The sequence below is a fragment of the Haemaphysalis longicornis genome, unplaced genomic scaffold (assembly GCF_048455015.1).
Source record: "Haemaphysalis longicornis isolate Haplotype H1 unplaced genomic scaffold, Haemaphysalis longicornis Haplotype H1 scaffold_1, whole genome shotgun sequence".
NCBI classification, from domain to species: Eukaryota; Metazoa; Arthropoda; class Arachnida; order Ixodida; family Ixodidae; genus Haemaphysalis; species Haemaphysalis longicornis.
In genome coordinates, this window is record NW_027526203.1 from 198,670,672 (window position 1) to 198,697,502 (window position 26,831).

The 26,831-nt window shown below is 50.5% G+C and overlaps 1 protein-coding gene across 1 annotated transcript in view; it reads right to left on the reverse strand.

The window, feature by feature from the left end:
• Positions 1-342: 342 nt before the first annotated feature.
• Positions 343-26,831, reverse strand: part of LOC144156323 (uncharacterized) — a 28,302-nt gene continuing 1,813 nt past the window's right edge. Inside the window, exons 2-4 of the mRNA XM_077688297.1 lie at positions 5,972-6,312; positions 5,374-5,495; positions 343-463 (exon numbers count right to left, since the gene is read on the reverse strand). Of these exons, the coding sequence (XP_077544423.1) occupies positions 343-463; positions 5,374-5,495; positions 5,972-6,312 (584 nt within the window). The remainder of the gene's footprint in view (positions 464-5,373; positions 5,496-5,971; positions 6,313-26,831) is intronic.

Consider the following 26,831-nt stretch of genomic DNA (forward strand, 5'->3'; position numbering starts at 1 on the left):
TATGCTCCTTATACGGTTCCCCTCGGAAATTTTTTTCCGGACGCCCATTTGTACAATGATTTTCTTGCGGTAGTAGCGCGGCGAAATTCCCTCAAAAACAATTGATCTCACACAGAGCGGAATGAATAAAGCATATGGCTAGTATTTATAGATTATCCAGTCTGTACGATGTGTACAGCTCATTGGTAAACTGGAACATGGGAACATCATAGACAGCTGCCACCACCACAGACAAAAGGGGGGCAAAAATGTTCGCCGGCGGTCCTTCCCCAGAGCGACAGAACGGAAAACGAAAGAGCAGGCGGCTGCGGTGACGCTGCCTTCGCTCCGCTGCCGGCGTTGCTAGGGGAACGAAAAGTCGAAGCGCGGTTCTCCGCCTGCCTTTTCTGCCGAGGCACCCGTGGCCCGCCATCTCGAAGGAACCGTGGTTCCCGCCACCGCTTGCACACGTTCTAAATGGAGTCTGCAGCCAGTGCAGGGCGGCAAAAGAGGAAGGAGTGAGAACGGCGGCGACGAAACGCCGATAGTGGTGGACAACAAAAGGGAGCGACAGGCAGCCAATGCCGATACTGAAGCGAGCAAACGCGACCAGTGAGACGGTTATAGCGCAAACCACTCCATGTACGAGGGGCGGGCGCAAAATTCCGTGTTGCAGACTTCTAAAGCAGCAGAAAGGCGTGCGCCTCGGGCTGTATACACGGCGTAAACGGACGAGATGTTAACGCATTTTCAAACACGATAGTCTTTCTTGGGCTACTTAAACCCAGAAATTTTGGTCTGTCTGTCTGTCTGTCTGTCTGTCTGTCTGTCTGTCTGTCTGTCTGTCTGTCTGTCTGTCTGTCTGTCTGTCTGTGACTCGATTCAGCCACCCGGCCAAAGTAAAACAATGCCTGCGCAATAGTCTTATATAGTCACAGCTAAATGTGCCCGTCTAATTCCGGTGTAATGTTCCAACAAGACATTACGCATATATAAGACAACAAATTAAAACAGAAGTGATATTTGCAGCGTTCCTTTATAAAAAATCGTACATGTTTGATTTTGGCGAGATTAAATACTTCATCAACTGAAGAAAAAAATATCACTCCGCCGTCGCCTGCTGTCGCCCGCGCCATATAGCTTCAGTCGGCATTTGAAGAAATCAAGTGGCAACAGTTACGAAAGGTTCCACTAGATAGATTCCACGTTCTGGTTGGAACGCACGTGGACTAGGGAAACGCGGTTCTATAAACGTGGAAGTAGGGCACCTCGATTCACGCGCGTCTTCGCCGTACGGCAGCGTTGGCATCGAGACACCCGGTTTGGAGCAGTGGAACGCGGGAAATTTAAAATGATTTAAGCAAACCTTTGGCGTCTTTACCTTGGGAGGAGCGCGACGCAAGAAGAACAACATGAGAGGTGAGCGGGAAAGCGAAGGGAGGCATTTACTTGGCAAAAGTCGATAAAGACTATCGTCTTTTGACGACATTTGCAACAAAAGGAGCAGATACGCGGCCAATTTTTTATCCCCAAATCAATGAACGTTATATTAATTTTTTCTTCCCTACCGCGTTCCCCTGAGCAGTGGGAGTGTGCACTACAGAGCTCGACACAGGAGCGACAAGCCCTGGTGCAACGAGCCCTGAATCTGGCACAGGCACACGGCCTCCTGAACTTAAGAGGTTGACAACTACCCCTCTCCCCCACCCTTTCATGCTCAATACAAATAGCTTCTTCCTCATCCTTCTCTCTACTGCGTTCACTCGGACTCATATCGGTGATCTCTAAAGGCTAACCGATGACCGCTAACTTGTGGATCTTTAATGTAACACACGTGTGAGCCAACGCTGGTAAATGTCTCAGGTGCCCACAAAAAGCGAAAAGGACTCACCGGTGCGTATTTGGTAAGCACAATTTATTCCCCTGCTTCTCACACCCTCCATTTACTTGCCGTGTGTCACATCGTATCTACTCAGTGACAAACTAGCACGTCATACCGTACAGCAATGAAGCAAGTGAGATGCTGTGGTTTTTTATCCGACTCTCACCGTTACCGTACAGTCATATCTGCGCACGAATGTCAGAACAGGAATCTTAGGCAACAAGAAACAGTCAGGTTCAGCCTCCAACATGGCGCGTTCGTCCTTCCTTTCAATTATTAACGTCGAAGAATTTGTAGCTCGAAATAAAGAATTAATTCGCTCTCCCTTCTTTTCATCACTGTTTTGGTGAGCTAGAGGAGCCGGAATTTTACACAACTAGCTTTCAGGTTTGATGAATGCGAGTTATGTTATGGCTTTATATCCTGTATGAAAATTCGAGTTTTTTATAAACTTCACTTAGGACAAAACCCTGTGACAGTCGTATCGTTATGCGCGGTAGAGCACTCCGTTGCCCTGAAATTTCTGCTCACAGCTCTTCAAGACACAGGTGTTGTTGCGATGCGATCTCCGGCAATAGAAATATCATTGTGATGGAAAAAAGCTAGAAAACCCACCCAAATAATTGGGTCAGTAAAGAGGGCTAAAACATCCGAATTACCTGGGCTCTTGGACCCGGAACTAAAAGTGATTTTTAATCCCTATAAGCCCCATTGGTGAATTGTAAGCATTACATGCGCCGTGCTGCGCTAGAGTCCCTTTCTTTTATACAGTGGGTAATCGTCTTATGCGATTAAGGAAGGCAATCTAATAAAGTAGATAATTTCTGCAACGTTCCGGCAGAACTGACGTGGCATAATTAAGCACGTTTTGGAAATAATGTGATCTGTACTTTGTTGAATCTCGGAACACTGCGTTAAGTTTTTTTACATACAATTGTAGGGCACACTTTATTTAATGACATTGTTGATTCTCGATCGCGGGAGAGAGCGTGTGCGCGGGCACTTGGAAGAAGAGAAGAAAGAAGCGCGCGGTTTCGGGCGTGCGCTCGTGCTTAATCGGAGGAAATAAAAGTGGAATTGGTTCCGAACGGTAGCGCGGCGTCGTGTCTTCTCGAGTTAATATTTCTGTCAAACTGTTACGGAAGAACGATGCAAGGCAGACCGGGGCCATGGCTGCCCTTAGCTGGTATGTCAGATCTAATGACAGGGGAAATATACATGATGACGATCATGACTGGCGCATAGCCAGCGGGAGATTTAACATCCTCCCGCGCGCAACGTTCGGGTCCGCCGCCGTAGAAGCGCTGTACCGCACACCGTACTTGTTGGCTTGTCGGCAGCTTCTCCACGCGTCACTGCGACCGCGTATCGGCCAATTCCAACATGGTCCTCAAGTGCGTGTCTTTTCGGATGATGCAAGCGCAGAAAGTATCACAGTTAATCGGTAAGCTTGAACGTCAGGCGGGCTTTTATCACTGTGCACATGATGCCTCGCATTGACGCGTCTCAAACCTTTGCGCCGCGGCACAGCTTGAACGTGCAGACTCCCCTCCCTCCCACATGCCCCCACACTCGCAGCCCCGTACGTAGACCCACATTTGCTTCAGATATGGGACGCTCGCCGATCTCTTATGCGGCGCTGGCGCAGAAATAAATCTAACCGCCGTCTTCGGCGCCGCATAAACCTACTCACACAGGAAGCAGAAGAATATGCCAATCGATTGGCCAGCACGAACTGGTGGACACTCTGCGATTCACTAAACTCCCATATGAGCACAAAGCGCGCTTGGTCCCTCCTTAAAACTCTCATTCAGCGAACACAACGCATGGATCCGATTCCGAAGCTCTTACTTACCACCGACCTCGCCAACTCTATCCGCAGCTTACTGTTCCCTATAATAGTGCAGACCACCCTACAAGCAAACTTCGCGAGCAGTCGTTTCCAGCGTCGCCCATGGACACCGCCTTCACTTTTCAGGAACTACAACGAGCACTGGACTCCCTACACCGCAACACCACCCCCGGCCCGGATAAAATCACGTATAAAATCCTGCGAAATCTTAGCTCAGACTCTCAACAATCTCTCCTCACTCTTTTTAACCATGTCTGGGAGACTGGCACGATCCCTTCATCCTGGAAACATTCTGACATCGTTCTTATCCCCAAACCCGGAAAACCTGCTTCTAAAGACAATCTTAGACCCATTTCGCTTACCTCGTGCGTAGGCAAACTTCTCGAACGCATGGTGCTTACCCGCCTCGAATGGCACATGGAACACAACTGCCCCCTCCCCTACACCCAAACCGGCTTCCGTCACGACATTTCGACACAGGACACACTGCTCCGCATCTCTCAAGATCTTTACGAATTCCCAAGCTCCTCCCAACTTCGCGGCCTCCTAGCCCTCGACATTCACAAAGCATTTGACACAGTTTCACACCAGGCCATCCTCGCTAACCTTGCCCGAACAAACTGCGGGAGCCGAATGTATAACTATATCAAATCCTTTCTCTCAGACCGCACAGCCTCTTTAAGCATCCCGGGATCGTCGGCTCCATCTTTTTATTTAACCTCTGGCACCCCACAGGGCTCAATCCTGTCTCCAACCCTTTTCAACCTGGCACTAGCCCAACTGCCTCCCCTCCTAGACTCTATCCCTCACCTCTTCTACTCCATCTATGCCGATGATATTACCCTCTGGTCCTCCCATGGTAGCCCAGCCCAACTCGAAGAAACCCTCCAAGAAGCATGTGTCGTAATAAACAGCCATGTTCGCACCTTAGGTCTCGCTATCTCCCCTTCCAAATCGGCTCTCATGATCATAACGAACAAGAAAGGCAGAGCCCCTGACCGTGACCTCATCAACATCTCCATTGATAACACCCCAATTCCCAAAACAGACTCACTAAAAATTCTAGGTCTTACTTATCACTACTCCGGTAGTTCCTACCCTACACTTCGAACTATACACTCTCAGATCGAGCAAATGATTCATCTGCTGCACCGCGTCACAAATCGCCACTCTGGCTTACACGAACAACACCTTTTACGTATTATAGATGCTTTTACCATGTCCCGCATACTGTACACAGTGCCATACCTGCATCCCACACCCACCCAACTAACCAAACTAGAGGCAGCTCTCCGTAAGCTCTACCGCATAGCCCTCGGCGTGCCCCGCTACGCTCCTACTAACAATCTCATCGCGACCGGCACATATAACACTATAGAAGAACGTATTCAGATACACAAACAAGCCCAACTTCAGCGCCTTCAGACCCCCCGAAGCTTCCCCCCTCCCTCTCCCGCATCACCTCGTGGGACACTTGGCTGGCTCCCCCGCCCGGAACAGACGTTCGGGCCGCCCAGGAGGCTCTCTGCCTTCATATCCAGAAGATCTCCAAGGACATTCTGGACTACTATGAAGACAGTGACGCCTCAGGATCCGTCGTTTAGCTGACCTGGACTTAGGTCGGTGACTGGGCAATAAATGTTTTCTCTCTCTCTCCCACATGAGGAACTCCAGGTTGGCTTCGAGAAAGAGGGGCGACTCCAAGGCGAGGTCCAGGTCCAGGTCCAGGTCCAAGTCCCAATCAAGATGGCAGTTTGGAGCAGAACCGACGAGGAGCACGTGCTGCTGGCAGGAGCTGTCATCACGTTACGATCTCGTTGTGGAAGTTTACCACGATCGGTGTCTCCGTCACGGGGAGAAGCAGTCGTGCAGGCGGTCCCCAATCGCTCCCAAATGTCACAAAGGACAGTTATGTGAGGCCCCCAACAAGTCTCACACTTGAGTGTCGTGGTAGAGCGGCAGTTGCGTGCCATGTGCCCTTGTCTCGCGCATCTAAAACAACAGCGGTTCTTTGAAAGGCGCCGTCGCTTCTCTTCGACCGTTAAGACAGATCGGCATTACATGGGGCCCTGACGATCACACAGGAAACACATCAGTGGTCTTCCCGACGGCGGATCCCTTGTACTGGATGCAAACCCGGCCGCCAATGCCAAGGCTGACGGCAAATGGGGAGATGAATTTCTCGACGGCTGTCGATCTGGTGACCTTTTCGACTCAGAATTTGACATAAAAGGTCGACTCTCCTCTGTGCTCTCCACCTGCACCTTTAAAAACGCCATGATGGACTTGACTTGCTCCTCTCCAGGCGTTGCCTCGGCGTTGGCATCGCTAGCTGTTTCCCTCATGCGCTGACGGTATTGAACTGCCAGGTCTTCTGGCACCGAGCGCATGAGGACACGGTTCAGGATCACCGCGTACTCGGAAGGTGGAACGCTAAGGCTCTCGAGACAGCCAGTCCTGAATTGTACCTGCTCGTACAGGTCTCGGAGGCGTGCCACTTGCGTCGACGATTGAATCAGTGCGATGGCGAGTAGGCTATCTACGTGGTCGTCCACGAGAAGTTCTGTGCGTCCAAACCGGTCGGTGAGGATCTCCCATCCTGACGGTAATTAGCGTCATTCAGGGCGAATCCATTCAACGGCGCGTTTTGCGTCTCCGGTAAGGTAAGAACTTAAATACTTCAGGTGTTAAATACTTAAATCCTTCTGCTCTGATCGTTGAAATGAAGTGCACAGCTTGGCTAATGGGAAAATAATGTAAGTGGAGACATACAGGCTATACCGCTAAAATACGACGGAGTGATCATAAACAAAGTGGGCGTACCGCAATTGTCATCGCTTTTAGTCATTGTTCTACAATAGTTCCTAATCCTATATAACCTGCAGCTGTTCTGCCTTGCTGCTATCCCTCGAGGAGCGCACGTTGAAGCAAGGGTTCTACGAGACAAGATTTATTCCCGGCTCACAAGAGCTCAGACAGTGCGACGGTAGACCAGGACCTCTAACGATCCTCCAAGATTGCTGCCTCAATGGGATCTGTGGAAGCTTAATACCTCTTTATTGGCCGATGGAATATTTTGTAAACGTATACCGATTGCTTGACTAGTATTCTTGAAACACACAGTCTTTCTTTATATCAGAGATGGGATTTATTCAAACAGGAGGTAAGGAATTGCGCAATAGAAGAGTCCGCACGCCTTTCGTTTTTAAAACGTTTTTATGTACGGGAACTAACTCGTACATTGGTAGGGCTTCATGAACTCGAAGCGGTCAGTCCGGGATCGGGTGTAGAGGGAATTGGCATTGTTAAGGCACAAGTTCAGCAATCTGTTACCGAAAAATACCATGGCGCTCTAATTCGGTCGAGAACTGAAAAATTCTTTGATAGCTACCCCACTCGTCGTTCACTAAATGATGAGCGGGAGTCAGCACTTGCAAAGGAAGTAATCGAAATTCAACATAACGGTATTAAGTACACTGAAGCAGCTGAAATTGCTAGTGCTTTCCATGACCATTACAGCACGCTATTTGCGGGGTCAAGTCTATTAGCTCGGGGGCAAGAATTTAGTTCCCTCATTGATTTACTGCCAAAGCTGACAGTCGATGAGTGCGCTCTGGTTTCTGGGCCTATTACACTCGAAGAAGTTAAGGCTGCCATCTCTGACCTTAAGACGAACAAGACCCCGGGGCCAGATGGTTTGAGCGGAGAGTTTTATCAAAAGTTCTCTGCTATCCTTGCTCCCGTTCTGTTAGACATATTCACAGCAGCATACGACCATGATATTTTGCCGCCAACCTTTTATTTAGGACACACAGTTTTAATTCCGAAAACGCAAGATGAACAAAAGCTGAAATTGGTTGAAGGCTATCGGCCAATATCTCTCAGCAATGTAGATTATAAAATTTTCGCAAAAATTTTATCTAGGCGCCTTCAACTTGTCATCACAAGTTTAGTAGGACCTCACCAAACTTGCGGTATTAGAGGTAGGAGCATTCAAACAAACATACATGTTGCCCGTTCAATATTGGAGTGTGTGTCTGATTCGGCAGAGCAGGTGGCCCTTATCCAAATTGACCTTTCAAAGGCATTTGATCGCGTTTCTTATGATTTTCTATTCGCACTATTGGCAGCGGTAAATTAAGGGGATGTGTTGTTAAAAGGCATTCAGCTTTGTTACAAACAGTGCACCACACAACTGGTCGTCAACCGCGTTCTGTCTAAGCCAGTTACGATTAAGTCGTCTGTTAGACAGGGCTGCCCCTTTCACCCTTGTTGTTTGCCTTATACCTCGAACCTCTGTGCTTTAGTATTCAGCAGAGTGAAAGAGTACGGGGCTTTTCATCGCTATCCTGTGAGGTTAAGGCCCTTGCTTACGCGGATGACATTGCCTATGTTTGTGCTGATAAAAAAAGCGTTGAAGGAGCCCTTAATCTCACCAGGCAGTTTTGTGGCGCGTCTGGAGCAGCTGTGAATATGGAAAAAAACAAAGCGATTTTGGTTTGGTGGATGGGGTGCGAAACCATCCTTATTTGGTGGCATTACTTGGGATAAGGACGCACTTCAATACCTAGGTGTACCTTTGCACCAAATACGAAACACCGGGCCTCATTGGTCATTGGCACTCCAAAAAGTCAAGCGAGCCTCTCAGGCATGGATGGGGCGAGAACTTCCTGTGTTTGCGCGTGCGCACGTTTGTAATGCCTTCCTTGTCGCAAAGCTTGTTTATGTGCTGCAAGTACTCCACTGTGCGCGTTCTAAAGTACGAGCTCTACGTAGAGTTTTTGCAACATTTGTGTGGGGGTCCCAATGGGAACCTATACGTAGGGACAATTTGTTTCTTCCATTAGTGTCTGGGGGTGCTGGGCTGATACATTTGTTTGTACACCAGCTTGTATCTCGGTTTTTCTTCTATAAGGTGACGTATCATCCACTTCTGCTCAACGTTATTCAACAGCGCATAAGTTTTCATTTACCGTTTTTGCTTGTCTCTACTGGTGAAGTCAGTACGAACCCGCCATGGGGGTTTTTAAAGGAGGTGGTCGACACCTTCAATTTCCTCACTGCGAGGTTTTCCTTGCAATATCTGTTTACCCTTTCCAGGAAGGCTTTGACGAACACTTTATTAGACAGTCTGTTCCCAGTGCCGGTTTATCGCCAGCCTTACATTGGCCACCATAAGGACAGTGTTTTGAAGCGGGTCACACGTATGTGTCTTCCTCCAAATGAAAAAACGTTTCTCTTTAAGCTGCGTACACCAACACTCCCAGTGAAAACATGGTTGCGCGAGAAAGGAAGGTCTATTCCTTGGTCTGACAATTGCCGTTTATGCAATCAACCTGAAACCATGGATCATTGTTTTGTTTTGTGTCGGGATGCGGTGTTTTTCTGGGATGTGTTGCAACGAACTCTTAAAAAGTACATGGACATTACCCCTTATACAATTCGGTTCTTGCCTTTTAGAGATATTACTGGAGTGCCCTATGATATTTTTGTTCTGTTTGGATTGTATAGCTCGTGGAAGTGCCGCATGACGGACAGGCACGCGGAACCCCCTCGCCCAACGAAGTCCATTTTTCGGGAGCAAGCTGCGTTGGTGCGGAGAACCTTTTCTTTCCTCCATGGTGCGGAGCATTTATGCGGCACAAAGTGACCCACCAGAATGGCTGCATCTGTTGGACGCGTGCGTCTGCTTGCCAGAGTTTTAACGGACGGCTTATGTTAGCTGCAGTGATGTGCATCTTCTTGGATGACTCATAACTTTTGTAGGTTGTATTATGGGCAGTTTTCCATGCAGTAAAGAAAAAAAAATTCCCCCGCATTTCCCCGAAGGGGAGTATGAGTAAGTGCGAAGCACGGGGTGATGCTATGAGGGGGAGTTTGTTGAAGTTTGGTGGCATTTTGCCCGTTAGTTACATTAACACCCCCTCGTGATCACGTTCGGCTTAACACGCCTCGTTTGTCCCTCTGCGGAAATCTTGGTGAATTAACGTGTATGTTCGAGAGGAGGAGCGCACCGCACCGCAGCGCACCGCAGCTGCGAAGCGCCGACCGGAGCGAAGGGAGAGGAGGCGCAGTCACGTGAGAGAATGCAGAACTAGCGGGTTTGTAGTATCACGTGTACACCACGCAGTTATCAAGCCGGTATAACGCTGCTGAGTCGCCAACGCACGCCGCTGACGACGTAGTTTGAATGCGTTAAAGATATAAGACGCGTTACTAACACTGATATCAACGTCGCGTCCGTGGCTTAGTCGGTAGACCGTCGCGCTGCGGCCGCAAAGTCCGCAGATCGAAACCTGGCGCCGGATGCTGTTTTTTTATATAGTGTAGTGGCCTGGCTGGCGCGCCGAGAGAGGGTGTTGCGAGCTGGAGAGTAGTAAAGGGGCTTTAGGAGAGTAGGCGAGGGGGGAGAGGAGGCGCTATGGGAGCGCCCTCACGCGTCGGAAATCTCCCCCCGTTGCTAAGGAAGACGAGGAGCGCGCGCACCCGCAGCTGTTGCTATGCGGACTACGGCGGCGGACGATTCAGGCTCGCTTAAGAAGTGCATTCGCACTTATTCCTGGCCAATCTCCCACGTGGGTATGTGCCATGTCAGCGGCCAGGCAGCGCACTTATTCCTGGCCAATCTCCCACGTGGGTATGTGCCATGTCAGCGGCCAGGCAGCGCGCGCCCATCTCCCCCCGTTGCTAAGGAAGACGAAAAGCGCGCGCACCCGCAGCTGTTGCTATGCGGACGGCGGAAGGTTCGGGGTCGCTTATAAAGTGCATTAGAGAGCTCTTTGTAGAGGGGTCATGGTTGGCACGGCCCCGGTCGTAGCTCCTGCTGTGTGCAAACGATAACCGGTCCGCTCCTGAGCGGGCGCGACTGAAAAAAAGGGCGGCGTATCTGCTTGCTTCGCTGCAAACGCCGTCGAGAGACCATTATCGTCTGCCAACCCTGCCACGTGACTGCTTCCCCACTACACCTCTCTCACCACTCTAGCTCCTCGCATCCCGCCTCGCCCCTCCAATATGAAATGCAATGAAGCTTTGTTCAGATCAAGTCAATTTTCCCACGTTCGCACTGCTAGCGCGCCGTCTTTCAGACAGGGCGTGTCTTTTTTTTTTACTGCAAAGCAGTATATGTCTAGCCCCCCCCCCCCCTCCCCCAGTTTTCATTCCGGTGTCATCGATTTACTCGGCGCCGCTCCGGGGCTCCTCCTCACCACCGCTGACACCTCTTTCACAGCTATTTCCCCCTCGCCTCCACCGATGCCCCGTTGGCAAGTTGCACAGTCGGCAGCTAAAGGCGGTAGTACGGTTATCAGATGATTGCGAAAAATGAACAGAAGTACGGATGGGCGTAAAAAAATGCACTGACGATTACTACACTCCCTAACACGAAATTGTGCGCAGTGCGAGCTGCAGTCTTCTGGGTCACGGCGCATTTCTGCTTTGTCTCAGGAAGTCTTCGCGTGATCAGCGAACGTACAGCGGCGTGCGTTACTTTGCTGCTACCTGGCAGTGCGCCGCCGCCGCCGGCCAGCATGTTGCAAATTGTGTTCGAACCTCCCGCGCAAATATCACGTGGTTCGGATTAGCCCGGCACAAGGGAGCATCGAGCATGTGGTTTCATATCGTGTTTGCACCTCCCGCGCAAGTTTCACGTGGTTTGGATTAGCGGAGAATGGAAAAACGTCAGGGGAAAGTGTCAGGGGGAGGGCGCTCCTTGGTAGCGACACATGAAACATGTGCGAGGGTAAGGCAGTGAGAGAGATGATGCCGTAGCTGCACGTGTCGTACTCCACTTCACCATTCACAAGATGTTCCTCTCCGTTTTCTTTCTTTCGTCGCTGCCGCGTTCGCTCACTGGGTTACGTGGATATAAACAGACGCCACTCCCGCGAAGCCCAGGTAACGGCTGCCAAAGGGCTGCCCCCTAAAACGACCGAACCCCGCCGTCGCCGTTTCCACTCAAATCCCCTTCGCCAAGTAGCTGCGGATCTCTCCACGTAGAAGAGAAACTTCCCCAGTTGGAAGGCCGGCTTGTGCCCATATTTCTTTTTCAGCTTGGAAGGCCTTCCGAGCGACATTTTTGCCGGTGTCATTCCCCCCGAAGTATGCGCCATCACCGGTTGCCGGTTTATGCGTGCACTGTTTGCGGGTAGAAAAGGGGGACGTGCACGCACAGCTAGGCTTCATGCCGCTACCCATGAAATGCCGGTTGGGCTGGTGGGAGAATTAGATGTCGAAACTGCATGGCTCAATGCGGTTAGTCGGCTGTCCTCCTCAATCCAGTGGCTCGGGTGCAGGTTGCTGTGTGACACAGACAGCTTACACACACAGTAAGATGCGTACGAGGGGGAACGAAGACGAACAGCCACATGTTTGAACGGGAGGAAAGAGCTCAAGGGCTTCGAGGTTTAAAATCTTTATGGGACAGACGCATGCCGTTCTTTTGAAGGAAGATCAAGAATTTAAGCGTTGGCCTGAACACAAGCTCGAATGGGTGCAAAAACAACGGAAAGCTGCTGGTACCGCCGTTACCGCCTCAAGTTCAGTTCGTCGAGTAGCGGCGAATCGCTCCGGATGAAGAGCAAACAGAAAGGAAATATCCCCTGAAAACCCTCAGAGGGCTTTCAGGGGACATTTTCGATGGCGTCTGTCACTTCTAAGCACGCGCACATGACGAGTTGCCGATTTATGCGTGCGCAGGTTTGTAGTGGAGAATAGTGGTAGGGAGGAGGGGGAGAGGCGTGCACGCGCAGCTATAGGGTTCATGCCCTTACTGATGGATAGCATTTCAGCTGTGCTGGTGCGAGGTTTAAAATGCGGACGTTTACCCGCCGCGGTGGCTCAGTGGCTAAGGCGTTGCGGTGCTGAGCACGAGGTCGCGGGTTCGATTCCCGGCCGCGGCGGCCGCTTTTCTGTCAGTTTGGGGTGCGGTTCCGGCAGTCTGCGCCTCTCCTCTCGGTACATCCGGGTAATGTCCCGAAAGCTGGTAACCGGGTGCGGTAGCTCTTCCGGCTCGTTCTCGGCCCGGATTGACATTTCTCGGGCATGGTAGTCGGCGATGGTGTTGCCTGCTACCCGCGAGTGAGCCGGGACCCACACGAGCTCTATGGGTCTTCCCGGTGGCTTGCACTTGGACAGAATGGCTCGGGCCGCGGAAGAGATTACCCCCCTGCGGAAGCTTCCGTACGCTGTCATTGAGTCGGTGACCACGGTGTGCACGCATGGCTGTGCGAGTGCCAGGGCCACGGCCACTTCCTCGGCAACTGCGGGGTCTGTTGTCTTCAGGGACGCGCTGACGATCAGCCGGTCTCTGGACGTAACTACCGCCGCTGCACGGTCGCTGTGTTTTCGGAGCGAGGCGTCCGCGTAGAGGACCCTGGGGTTCTCTTCCAGCTTCCGGGCCATTGCTTTTGCCCGCGCGGTTCGCCTCTCGTCGTCCTTGCCTGGCGTCATGTTCCGGGGAAGGGGTCGAAATCTTTCCAATTAAACAAACTTGTATTCTGTCCTCATGGCTCCTTTAAAGAATTACGTCATTTCATGTCTCAGCCAACCGAACTGTGTGACATGGCATCTTTTTACGTCCATAGATCACGATACGGGTTTTACATCGGTAATCTGAACACAGCCTAACAGACAAATCCAATCCGCTCTAACACTAAGGACTCCGGACAGGTCCCATTGGGCCGTTTAAACGTCCGCATTTTGAACTTCGCACCAGCACAACGGAAACGCCATCCATCAGTAAGGGCATGAACCCTATAGCTGCGCGTGCACGCCTCTCCCACTCCTCCCTACCACTATTCTCCACTACAAACCTGCGGACGCATAAATCGGCAACTCGTCATGTGCGCGTGCTTAGAAGTGACAGACGCCATCGAAAATGTCCCCTGAAAGCCCTCTGAGGGTTTTCAGGGGATATTTCCTTTCTGTTTGCTCTTCATCCGGAGCGATTCGCCGCTACTCGACGAGCTGAACTTGAGGCGGTAACGGCGGTACCAGCAGCTTTCCGTTGTTTTTGCACCCATTCGAGCTTGTGTTCAGGCCAACGCTTAAATTCTTGATCTTCCTTCAAAAGAACGGCATGCGTCTGTCCCATAAAGATTTTAAACCTCGAAGCCCTTGAGCTCTTTCCTCCCGTTCAAACATGTGGCTGTTCGTCTTCGTTCCCCCTCGTACGCATCTTACTGTGTGTGTAAGCTGTCTGTGTCACACAGCAACCTGCACCCGAGCCACTCGATTGAGGAAAACAGCCGACTAACCGCATTGAGCCATGCAGTTTCGACATCTAAATCTCCCACCAGCCCAACCGGCATTTCATGGGTAGCGGCATGAAGCCTAGCTGTGCGTGCACGTCCCCCTTTTCTACCCGCAAACAGGAGCACGCATAAACCGGCAACCGGTGATGGCGCATACTTCGGCGGGAATGACACCGGCAAAAATGTCGCTCGGAAGGCCTTCCAAGCTGAAAAAGAAATATGGGCACAAGCCGGCGTTCCAACTGGTGAAGTTTCTCTTCTACGTGGAGAGATCCGCAGCTACTTGGCGAAGGGGATTTGAGTGGAAACGGCGACGGCGGGGTTCGGTCGTTTTAGGGGGCAGCCCTTTGGCAGCCGTTACCTGGGCTTCGCGGAAGTGGCGTCTGTTTATATCCACGTAACCCAGTGAGCGAACGCGGCAGCGACGAAAGAAAGAAAACGGAGAGGAACATCTTGTGAATGGTGAAGTGGAGTACGACACGTGCAGCTACGGCATCATCTCTCTCACTGCCTTACCCTCGCACATGTTTCATGTGTCGCTACCAAGGAGCGCCCTCCCCCTGACACTTTCCCCTGACGTTTTTCCATTCTCCGCTAATCCAAACCACGTGAAACTTGCGCGGGAGGTGCAAACACGATATGAAACCACATGCTCGATGCTCCCTTGTGCCGGGCTAATCCGAACCACGTGATATTTGCGCGGGAGGTTCGAACACAATTTGCAACATTGCAACATGCTGGCCGGCGGCGGCGGCGGCGCACTGCCAGGTAGCAGCAAAGTAGCGCACGCCGCCGTACGTTCGCTGATCACGCGAAGACTTCCTGAGACAAAGCAGAAATGCGCCGTGACCCAGAAGACTGCAGCTCGCACTGCGCACAATTTCGCGTTAGGGAGTGTAGTAATCGTCAGTGCATTTTTTTACGCCCATCCGTACTTCTGTTCATTTTTCGCAATCATCTGATAACCGTACTACCGCCGTTAGCTGCCGACTGTGCAACTTGCCAAAGGGGCATCGGTGGAGGCGAGGGGAAAATAGCTGTGAAAGTGGTGTCAGCGGTGGTGAGGAGGAGCCCCGGAGCGGCGCCGAGTAAATCGATGACACCGGAATGAAAACTGGGGGAGGGGGGGGGGGGGGGTTAGACATATACTGCTTTGCAGTAAAAAGGAAGAAATTAATATCCAGATAGTAAGTAAGCTTGCCTGCACAAAACGTTTTAGCGGAATAAGGGCGCGAATGAACGAAACGAAAATTCAAAATTGTGAGATCCAGCAACCGGAACTTTGAGAACTCGAAACTGTGACTTTTTAATGGCCACCACGCAAGGTAGTGCCTCCAATCTAGCATGCAGCTGTATTATGGTTTCCTCGGTTGCTCTGGAAGCCACGTATGACTCCTTTCGTAGCCTATTTATGAAGGTATTTGACAACCTACCATGCTCCGTGTCCTTCAATGGTTCGGTGCTGCGTATAACTACCCCTTGGCACCAGACAAAAACGTTCGAATCTTACATTTACGAAGTCACAGAAGGTCACCTGCATCACAGCGCTGCAGAATGACCAATTGGAGCGACCAAATGGGCAAATTCGGCGAATGACGAAGCCCAACATATTATTTGATAAAAAAAGTGCATGTGCGAGGGACAACCCGGAAGGCGTTAATGGAGTTTTACATTTCGAAATGTACCTGCGCATATATCCTTTTTCATTAAAATTGAATGCTCGGCCCGGTCATTCGCCGGTGCATTAATCGCGTGCTGTCGTACAGATGGCACCGTCGGACGCATGGCTTACACAGGTGCAGTTTCATTCTTCCATGTGCAAATAGTGTTCTCTGTACGCTTGACCTGTGTCTATGGTTTTATTAAAAAAAAACAACCCAGATCATGACCTTATTGTCGCACGACTCTTGTAAAAATTTGAACATGGCGAAGGTAAGAATGCCAGCTGTAAACATTTGAGTTTCATCACGTTTTCCAAATTTTAGAGGTTTAACGCGCCGAAGCTACACCTGCTCCATGAGGCGCGCTGTAGCGGAGGGCTCCGGATTACCTTCAGCCACCTGGGGATCTTTAAGGGTAAGCATTTCAGAATGCGAGCGGTAAACATTTTGTTTGAGTTCGAAAATTACGAACAAAATATGCATTTACTGATTTTTTCGTAGCTCGCAAGAAAATAATTTTACTTCCTCAATGGTCCGGAATAACCTCCATCACAACGGATTGGATAAAGTTTCTCCTCCTCCTCCTCCTCACAAGTTCCAACTCATGCGCCTTGCTAAACACGCACACGCACACCCGCATGTATACATTCCTTCCGGGCTTGCTTAGCCCGTGTATCAACCGGGAGCACGAGGTAAAGCAGCCGGTCTTTATGTAGTCCGCACGTGATAATCTTCCGTTCCTTCTGAATTCAAATATTCTGCAAATTTTTGAACTGATATCCTTGAGAAAGCATGCTTCGCCAAACGGTCACGTAGAATTCCTAGGTGCCGTTTCTAGGTGCCGTTCCGACCGCAGCAGCAAATCCGCGGTGGTTCCAGTGTAGCGCGCACCACTGCGGGGCAAGGGCAGGCTCGAATCCGCGTGCGAAAGGAGCTCGTCCATTCTTTTCTCCCTTCCGCCGCAGAAGATAAGAGGGCAGGGGAGTGGGGAAGGTGGAGGGGCGGATGCCTCAGCCAGTCGGAGGCAGGCGTCGTGGCTGGCTGCACGCCGTAATGATGGATGGATCCTTGCGCGGAGGCATTCCGAACCGTTTACTGCCCACCCTGGCGTGTAACGCCTGCGGATTATACAGGTGAACTGCGCGCGCCCCTTCCTTCTGAACGCAGAAGAGGGGGGGCAGGCGCTTTGTGCACGGTAAGTCCCACGTACGTGTGTTCATCCCTACCTAGTCGTCGTATCTGCCTTGGCTGCCTTTTTTTCGACTGTTGTCGAAATCCTGGGAACGGTGAAAGGTGGGGTTCTTTACGGTAGCGCCGCCACGATAGCGATCGCTTGCAACTCGTTTTTACGCGTCGCTTCACAATATTCCCGAGCTCTCCCCTGTAGTACACCCTCGTCGCGAGGAGAGTGTAGCGAGAATGCTCTTCATACAGCCCTGTCATGTGTGTGCAAAGGGCTTTGTTTTTTCTTCTGCCGTATGATACGAGACCACGCACAAACAGAAATTGAGATCAACGAGCCTCTACGGGTAGCACAGAAGGGCTTAGTATTACCGGAGTCCTTCTCTGGTATTACGGTTAATAAACAAAGAATACTGCAACTTCACAACCCGTTGAGCGACGTTAGGAGCACTGTAGCTTTCCATCGATACTTTTAACAAAACAGCGCGATGCACGGGGCAAAGGGAAGAAAAGACGACACAAGCGCTGACTATAAACTGTTCATTTAAAACAAAGAACGGAACATATAGGCAAAATGTTATCAAAGAGTAGCCGTTCGCATGATCAGTGAACGAATTAGGTTATTTGCAAACAGAGGGAATGGCACATTCAATGGAAGACGCTATCATGACAAGTATGATGTTTCTTTTTCCAGGAGTGTTACTGAAGGGGTGCTTACACACGAGGTTCCCCTCTTGCGTATCGCAAACGCTTCACAGATTTCGCGCGTGCGCTGACCCTTGTATCTTCGTAAGATACTGCATTGTACATTGTGCATTGAACTGTGGTGTAGTACATCGGCAAGCCTTGACGTAATGAGCAAGCCTGCTGCCCGTGCCGGTCTTCATTGTGTTGCATTGCTCCCTTAACATGTCGTTGATGCAACGCCCGGTTTGTCCGACGTACGACTTGCCCGTAGACCACTGCTTCCTGGCATTCGACATAGGGCTTGGTGTGATTTACCTGGCATCCTTTCTCCGCTGCTTGCTCAATATTCACTCTTCTGCAGAGCCCGCCCAGATCGTTGGGGGCAGAGAACAGCAGCTGCACACCCGACCGTCCCACTATCTTTTTGAGCTTGTGGCTCACACCATGAATGTATGGTATTACCGCTTTTTTCTTGGGGTGTTTCCGGTGGGGCAGTCTTCCTCATGCCTTGCGCTGCTGAGCACGAGGTCGCGGGTTCGACTCCCGGCCGCGGCGGCCGGTTTTCTGATGGAGGCGAAAAGCAAAAACTCCCGTATGTACGACATTTCGGCGAGCGTTAAAGATCCCCAGGTGGTCAAAATTAATCCGTAGCCGTCCACTACGGCGCGCCTCATCGCCTGCGCTGCATCGGCACGGTAAACCTCATAATCAATCAATCTGTCTTCCTCATGTCGCTCAAAAGTTTGCTGGCTATGCTGCTGAGAAGCTAATCTGAGAAGCTGATTCCATACATTCATGGTGTGAGCCACAAGCTCAAAAAGATAGTGGGACGGTCGGGTGTGCAGCTTCTGTTCTCTGCCCCCAACAAGCTGGGTGGGCTCTGCAGAAGAGTGAATATTGAGCAAGCAGCGGAGAAAGGATGCCAGGTAAATCACACCAAGCCCTATGTCGAATGCCAGGAAGCAGTGGTCTACGAGATCCCCTTGGTGCCCTGTGGCAAGTCGTACGTCGGACAAACCGGGCGTTGCATCAACGACAGGTTAAGGGAGCATGCCAACACAATGAAGACCGGCACGGGCAGCAGGCTTGCTCATTACGTCAAGGCTTGCCGATGTACTACACCACAGTTCAATGCACAATGTACAATGCAGTATCTTACGAAGATACAAGGGCCAGCGCACGCGCGAAATCTGTGAAGCGTTTGCGATACGCAAGAGGGGAACCTCGTGTGTAAGCACCCCTTCAGTAGCACTCCTGGAAAAAGAAACATCATACTTGTCATGATAGCGTCTTCCATTGAATGTACAATTCCCTCTGTTTGCAAATAACCTAATTCGTTCACTGATCATGCGCGCGGCTACTCTTTGATAACATTTCGCCTGTATGTTCCGTTCTTTGTTTTCAAATAAACAGTTGTTAGTCAGCGCCTGTGTCGTCTTTGCTTCCTTTTGTCCCGTGCATCGCGCTGTTTCGTTAAATGATGTACCAACTTGCCCAACTTCAAACCCTGTTGCAGTTTCCATCGATACGCTTTTTTAAAGCACAGCTTTCTACCTCTACCAGCCAACGGTACTTTCATGGCGCGGAACGTGGCAGTTTTCGCTACCCTCATTGGTCCCGGGATGCGACGTCATCGGGGAGAGTTGGAAGCGCAGCAGCCCTCCGGTTTTCGAGAGAGAGAGCAACGTTCAATTTGCTCGTATTTAAAACTTAAAAATTGAATCTTCCTTATTTCCGCAGCAATCCTGAAAATTCTTTGAACAGCGAAGCTGTTTAGCGAATCGTAATTTTTCGCATCCGCAATTAAAAATACCTAGAAATTGCCGAGCGCCCGCACGTGAGTGCGTGCCTCGCGGCGGCCGCCCGGCAGTTAACAAAACTAAGAAAATGCCTTGTGCTCGTGTGTGCGTTCCTCGCGTCGACCGTCCAGCATCTCCTGCGGACGTTTGTCAAGCCAAGCATATCCACTTCGGGAGATTGGCCAAGATTGGCAAAAAAAAAAAAAAAAAAGAAATCTCCAGCGTTTATTGTAATCGTGGCAAAACTTGCTCGGAACGAGATGGACACGTTATAGCGTACGCCCTTCCAAAGCGATGTCTAACGATTATCACTACCAAAAAAAAAAAAAAAAATGAAAGCTCGTACTTATAGCAACAATGATGGAGTAAAGGTCGTTGCGGCAGCGAAGAAGAAGCAAATCGGCTGCCATCATGGACTTAAACCATCGTGATTGTCGTGAAGGTTGCGTACAGCTTCGCTACCTTCACGTCTTACGCTTTAGAGTGAGCTTCCTGTATTTTTTACGTCTATATCTGAACGACACAAAGAACAGTTGTAGCACCCGAAAAGTACCTGCAAAAAAGCGTTGCAGGATCCTTTAAAAAGTTTCAGGGCCATTCCGCCCTCATGTAGATGACTCGAGGGGATACACGGGTCCGTTTTTCGTTGTGAGGTACCGCACAGCACCGCGAAGTAGGGAATCCTTGCGCATACTGTGAACCTTGCAATGTCAGCGTTTTGAGATCGGGTAAGAACATGTAACATGTGATTTATGGTTCGGTTAAGTTAAATTTACGGTTCGCTTGGGGATAGCTCTAGGGCTAGGGTAAATTAAGGCGCAAAGGTAGATTAGGAATAGGTTAGGTAAGGGAAGATTTATAATTCATTTCAATTCGTTGTAATTCACCTATTTGGACTCTAACTTTCCCCCTCTCAGCTACAATTATAAGTGTACCTTGTAAAAAAATTGACTCCAGTCCACCCGGTGAAGGTGGTTCGAAGGCAAAGCTTTAAACGACACCCACAATTGCTCATGCGACGCCAGTTGAATTCGCACTCGTGGCGCTACAAAGAATGAAGCCAGTAATTCTGCCAGCACTCGTAGCTCTACAAAGAATGAAGCCAGAGATTCTGCCAGCCGTTACCTGGAATTCCCGGGGGCGGTGTCCCGAACGCAGCAGCAGCGTCGGCCACGGCCGGGCTAGAGCGGCGGACGCCGCCGCTGTAGCCCGGCCGTGAGTCAGGAGAAAGAAAATAGAGAGGAGCGTCTTTCGAAGGGTGAGACAGCGGAACCTAGCCATCCTGATGTGCTAGCTTGGGGCTACACCACCCCGCGACACAAGCGCAGACACCGAAACGATTCGGCATGTGAGCTTATAGTGATTCCAATTTATACCGATTTACACTAGTTAGTCTAGCAAGTTTAAGGATTGAGAGAAAGCTGGGGGAACTTTTATAATCGCTATTTATCAGAACCAGTTGCTACTTTCGCCTTTTGTAATACCTCTTAAATCGTAACCGAATTTGTATTCGCCAATTTAGAAAACGGAGTCTCATTCGTGGCAAGCAGTGCGCACAGTGCCGGATTAGGAAAGTTTGGGGCCCGGGGCTACTGCGTCCTTGGGGCCCTAATGATGATGATGATTATGATGATGATAATGATGTCGCTTTAATATGCGAAAATTTTCGAAGCCCATGGTATGCTCTCTGATCAGTGGTAAATTATACATAATTTTACGCTTTCCGGAAACTAATTTCTTGGCTTGACGTCTAGTATTACAGAACCGATTTTATAAGGCGTAAAAGTTAGTATGGTTTGATTGCCAGTGCATCACCGATTCACATTTATTCGAACCGTCGTGTCGGCCTGCACACGCCATGGTACAGAAGAGTATCTTCTTACAAGAAGCATATTTTATTAAGCCTGTAAGGTTTTACTTCTGTTGTAAAGTTCTCCACCTGCATATACGGGAGGGCTCAAAGTCCGCGTAGGCAGCTGTCACTCACAGACATCTGCCACACAGCCGCCACGGCTTACGGGCGAAAGTACTGTAGGTTACCCACTGTTGCGACCGGGCGGGGGCACCCGATCCGTTCTCCGTGGCCTCCAACATACGATGGGTAGCGTGTATGGGTAGCGTGCAACAGCGGCCAGCCGCTGTTGCAGCCGTGAATAAGTCCAGAGCAGTAGGATAACGTAACTGTTTACTTCATAGCGAGAGGTGAGCCGAAGCCAAAAAAACATACAATGCCCTGACGGGCGAGGTTACAATACAGGTCACGAGCAGAGCGACCGCATGGATTCGCTGCTCAGACAGGAATGAATTTCAACGTTTGTGCTGCCTCTATTTATACTCAAAAGCCACAAACGTCAAACACCCCCAAGAGTGACACGCCACGAACATCACAGACACACACACGCTCTTTCCATAGTTCGTGAGTCATTCATGGGTTCGCCCCACGTGGCGTCCGAGATATGGGAGACAGTGTCATTGAAAGGTGCCGGGGTCGCGCTATCGAAGGTTGATCGCGCCGATAGCGAAACGTCTGAGCCGGGTATGTCGAGGCGTGACTCACCGACGCGCAGGTGCCTGAAGGGTGTGGCGAACGTCGTGGCTTCGCACGTGGAAGCTGATGCCGGAAAACACGTGGCGGCTGATGCGGGAAAACACGTGGCGTTGGCCGATTCGTAACAGCTACTCCGCCGGGGGTCCGAGATCCCGATGGATAAGGGTCTTCAACCGTTGTCCGGAGGGATGCTTTCGAAGTGAAGTGCTCAGCAGACGCTCGACTCCAGGCCTGGGCTGTACGACACCGTGCTGGAGCTTCACAGGGCCGATCACTGGACGAGAAGTGGCTCCCCAAGAACGTCTCTGGATTGGTCAGGCAAGCAACAGAACAACACAGCAAGACACAACCGCATCGCCGGCAAGTGCGAAGACAAATCCACACTGAAGATCTACCAGGCTTTTAGTTGCGAAAAAATACGCTAATAACTAACTAAACTAGTTATATTTTAGCCCAGCACTACTTTAGAAAAGTACACAAACTTGAAAGGTGACATTTCGCGGGATTGGAAATGTCCCACACACAAAAAAAAAAACGTAATCGTAAAGGGCGAAACCTGCTTCAGGAAAAACAAAGAAATTTGAGAAAGTCAGGCGTCAACAGGCCACATCTTGCCTTAAGGACTCCGACTTAAGCCATGAGCATTGCCATTCAGTTTCCCCTTTTTGTACCGCACTTCAAACGTATACTGCTGCAGAGCCAGACTCCAGCGTAGGAGGCGACCGTTCTTTGAGGACATCGTGTGCAGCCACGTGAGCAGCCAGTGGTCGGTCTCTACTATAAACTTCGAGCCGGCGAGGTAACAGGCCAGTTTTTGCACCGCCCAGACGAGACACGCACACTCCTTTTCGGAGGTGCTGTACGCTTCTTCGCGAATCGTCAGCTTACGACTTGCGTACAAGACTGGGTGTTCCTCATTGTCGTCAGCTTTCTGACACAACACAACCCCCCTCCCACGGTCACTAGCATCACACTGGACCACGAAGGGCGCTGAGTAGTCTGGCGAGTTCTAAGGGCGTCCGCAGAACTTTTTGCAAGGGGGGGCATCCATCAGCGGGGGGGTACGGTTGGATAGCACCAAAAAGGCGTTATTTGTGGTTACAAAAATTACAAACAGCGAATTAGAACCAGACTTGGGGAAGATACATTGGATTTTACTACCGAACAAAGAAATAAAGTGAATAAAGAAAATGCGAAAAGTTACTGTCACTTTGTAAAGGAGAGTGGTCAGTCTCGCTGCGGGAGGGCTCTCGACTCACGCCAATTGCACACAGCACAATACGTTCACATACACAAAACTGCACTCCGTCAATCTTCCTTGAATAGCAGCTGCAGAGGCCTCGGGTTTTTCTGGGCAAATTGCGAGATGACATCTGTGATGAAGTCTGTTGAAATAGCTCACACCATAAAGATACTACTGGCCTCCCTGACTTTCAATGCAGTATACAGGCATACAAGCGTTTTGAGGGGCTGATTTATAGGTTTTGTATCGGGGCTTGGGTGGTGCCGACATTTCGCTATTTCGAAGGAAATGGTGTACTAGGTGATGAGATGGCACGGGAGGATGTTACACTCTTCCTAATAAGTGTAGCGGTGACGATAGCTGCAAATTTGTCCGAAAACTGAAGTTCTTGTGGTAAGACTGCATAAATCTAAAGTTTAGAAAAAAAAAACAAGAAAAAAATTTTAAACCTTTCAGAATTGTTCGCTATCTTCAATAGCGAGCACAGGCAGTCTGTTTCACTGCCGTCATATGACCGGCAATGTTAGTCAGTGCCTAAAGTGCAATGTTGACCGCAGTCCTGAAGGGCGTTCCATACGGACACGCAGGACCTGAGTGTGCTAATCATTTGAGTAGCGTGGATTGTTGGGCTAGTTGGTTCGCGTACATAATTGAAAAAAGTTTGCGCTAAAGGACAAGACAAAGGAGGGAACGTCGGTGTCGTTCTCTCCTCTCTTCCATCCTTCAGGGCAAAGTTATTTTTATTATGGGCCAACCAAGCTGTGAAGCTTTTTTGTAGTGCATAAAAGTACCCGAATCTCCAGGGAGGGGCAGTTGCCCCCCCTTGCCCCCCCTTCCGGACGCCCATGGCGAGTTCAGTACAGGGTGGCTAGTTAGAGCATTTTTCAGGTCGGCGAACGCCTGCTCTTTTGTTTCGTCCCACGCGACTGTTAGCGGTTCGTTTTTCCGAAGCGCGTCGGTTAGAAGGCTAGCCAGCTCAGAGTACCTCGGAATGTACCTCTGATAGTAACCTGTGATTCCCAAGAACGACCTAATGTCTGTCTTGGTTCGGGGCTGCGGGAAGTCTCGGATTGCCGCTACCTTAACTTCAGAATGTCGGCGATGACCCCTACCTATAACGTGACCAAGGTAAGTAACTTCCGCGCGTGCCATTTGACATTTAGGTGCCTTGATTGTTAAGCCAGCTTCACGCAAACGTGAAAGCACGGAGCGCAGGTGTTCCAGATGCTCTGGCCACGAGGCGGAATAGATAGCCACGTCGTCTAAATAGGGCAACGCAAAGTCGTCGAACCCCCGTAACACTTTGTCCATGAGACTTGAAAAACAGTATGGCGCGTTTTTCAGCCCAAAACTCAAAACCTGTGGTCGGAAGGTGCCCATGGGTGAAATAAACGCCGCGTACCGGCTAGCTTCCTTCGTCAGCGGAACCTGCCAGTATCCCCGCACCAAGTCAAAAGTGGAAATGAAGCAAGCGCTGCTTACTTTCTCGATACGTTCTTCTATGTTCGGTATCGGGTAGGTTTGGTCTCTGGTGATAAGGTTTAACTTCCTATAGTCTACACATGGTCGTGGATCCTTGCCAGGAACTTCAACCAGTATCAGGGGTGAAGTATAGTCGCTTTCGCAAGCCTCTATCACATCCAGAGCCAACATTTTTTAGATTTCAGTTTCCAGAATTTCGCGCTGTCGCGGCGACACTCGATACGCTTTTGAACGTACGGGCTGGGAAGACGTAAGCTCGATGTCATGCGTTAAGAGGGAAGTTCTGCCGGGCTTATCCGAAAACCGGTCCGAGAACTCTTCTAACAGTGCCCCCAACTCGCGTTTTTGGTCAGGCTCTAGCTCCGCCTTCGTTACTAGGTCGTTAACGAGGCTACTCGTGCTGTCATGGGTAAGCGGCCCCAATTCTGGAATATGGGGGGGAATCTCCTCGGGTATGTTAACTAGCATCAGCACCACCGCTTCCCGCTGCCTGTAGGGCTTTAGTAGGTTGCTGTGGTATACTTGCTGGAGCTTGCGCTTTCCAGGTACGCTCACAACGTAGTTCGTTTCCGACAATTTTTGAAGGATTTTTGGCGGGCCTTCCCACTGAACCTCTAGTTTGTGGCGTTGAGATGGCCGCAAAATCATTACCTGGTCTCCAACCTCAAACTGACGTGCCCTGGCTCCTTTGTCGTAGTAGGGTTTTGACTTTTTCTGGGCTGTGCTCATTGCGGTGCCCGCTAGCTGCTGTGCCCTGTGCAAGCGGTCCATTAGCGAGAGTACGTATTCTACAACCATTGGGTCTTCGCCCCTACCTTCCCACGATTCCCGGAGGATGCGGAGGGGGGAACGTAACGACCGTCCGTAAACAAGTTCCGCTGGCGTGAACCCGGTCGTCTCGTGAGGAGCCGTTCTCAAAGCAAACATCACGGCCGGTAAACACAGATCCCAGTCAGCCTTTCGCTCGTAGCACATGGCTCTGAGAACGCGCTTCATTGCTGAGTGCAACTTCTCGACAGAGTTCGACTGAGGGTGGTACACGGAACTATGAATGAGTTTTACTCCGCACTTCTCGAGAAACGTCGTCGTTAGTGCACGCGTAAAAACTGTGCCCTGGTCTGACTGTATCTCCGCCGGGAAGCCGACCCTCGCCAATACTGACAGTAGGGCGTTCACAATTTCTACTGAGCTCAACTCCTTCAAGGGTACGGCCTCGGGGAACTTAGTAGCAGGGCAGAGCACTGCCAAGATGTGACGGTAGCCCGAGGTCGTCGCGGGCAGTGGGCCAACCGTGTCGATCACAAGACGGCGAAAGGGCTCCGTGATAACCGGCACAAGTTTCATGGGCGCTTTGGTTTTGTCTCCCGGCTTGCCCACTCTCTGGCACACATCACAAGTGCGCACAAAGTTTTCGACGTCGCGAAAGCATCCTGGCCAGTAGTACAGTCTCAACGGAAAAAGATTGGCACAAGTGATTCATGACTGGAGCCGAAAAATCTCGACACGTGGCGCAATCGTTGCCCAGAGTGGCAAGCACGTTCGAGAGTGGCAAGCACGTTCCATTTTCCAAGAAGGGGTGGTTGGCAAAAAGCAGCCCATGCTGCTGTCGGCCCATTCGAAAGCCCACATCTTGCATAAACGCTTGTGCATTCCTTATCGACAGACATGCCTATGCACATGATTTCTTTTTTTTTTCCAGAGCTGCCAGCTACCTTACCGGCAAATATTTTCTGGACGACGCACTGTCAAAAGCAGTGGGTGGCAGTGCTTACGTCACAGGAAAGCAAGAGTTTAAAATCAGGTGTGGTTCGAATAATTTTTATCAGAAGGACACACGACATAAGTTGCAAGCAGTTTGTGGGAGTGCTTAGCGCCGACCACCCCTTCTTAAGAAAATGGAATGTGCCTTGCGCTGTCGCTGTAGGAGCGCTAAATGACAATCGCGCCGCCTGCCACGATCATTCCGCTCTAGTCATGAATCACTTGTGTCAATTTTTCCCGTTGAGACTGTACTCCTGCAATAGGCGGTCTTTCGTTTTTCGTATGCCTAGGTGTCCTGACCACAAGTTACCGTGTGCGAGACGCAACAAATCGTGACGATAGACCTGCGGGACAACTAATTGGTCATACTCCACCCCTCTCCTGTCTCGATACTTGCGATAAAGTATCTCCTCCCTCGTCTGGAACCTTACGTTCTTTTTCGCAACCCCTTCAGTTACATTGTCCAGTAACTTTTCCAGCGTGTGATCTTTTTTTTTTGCTCCGC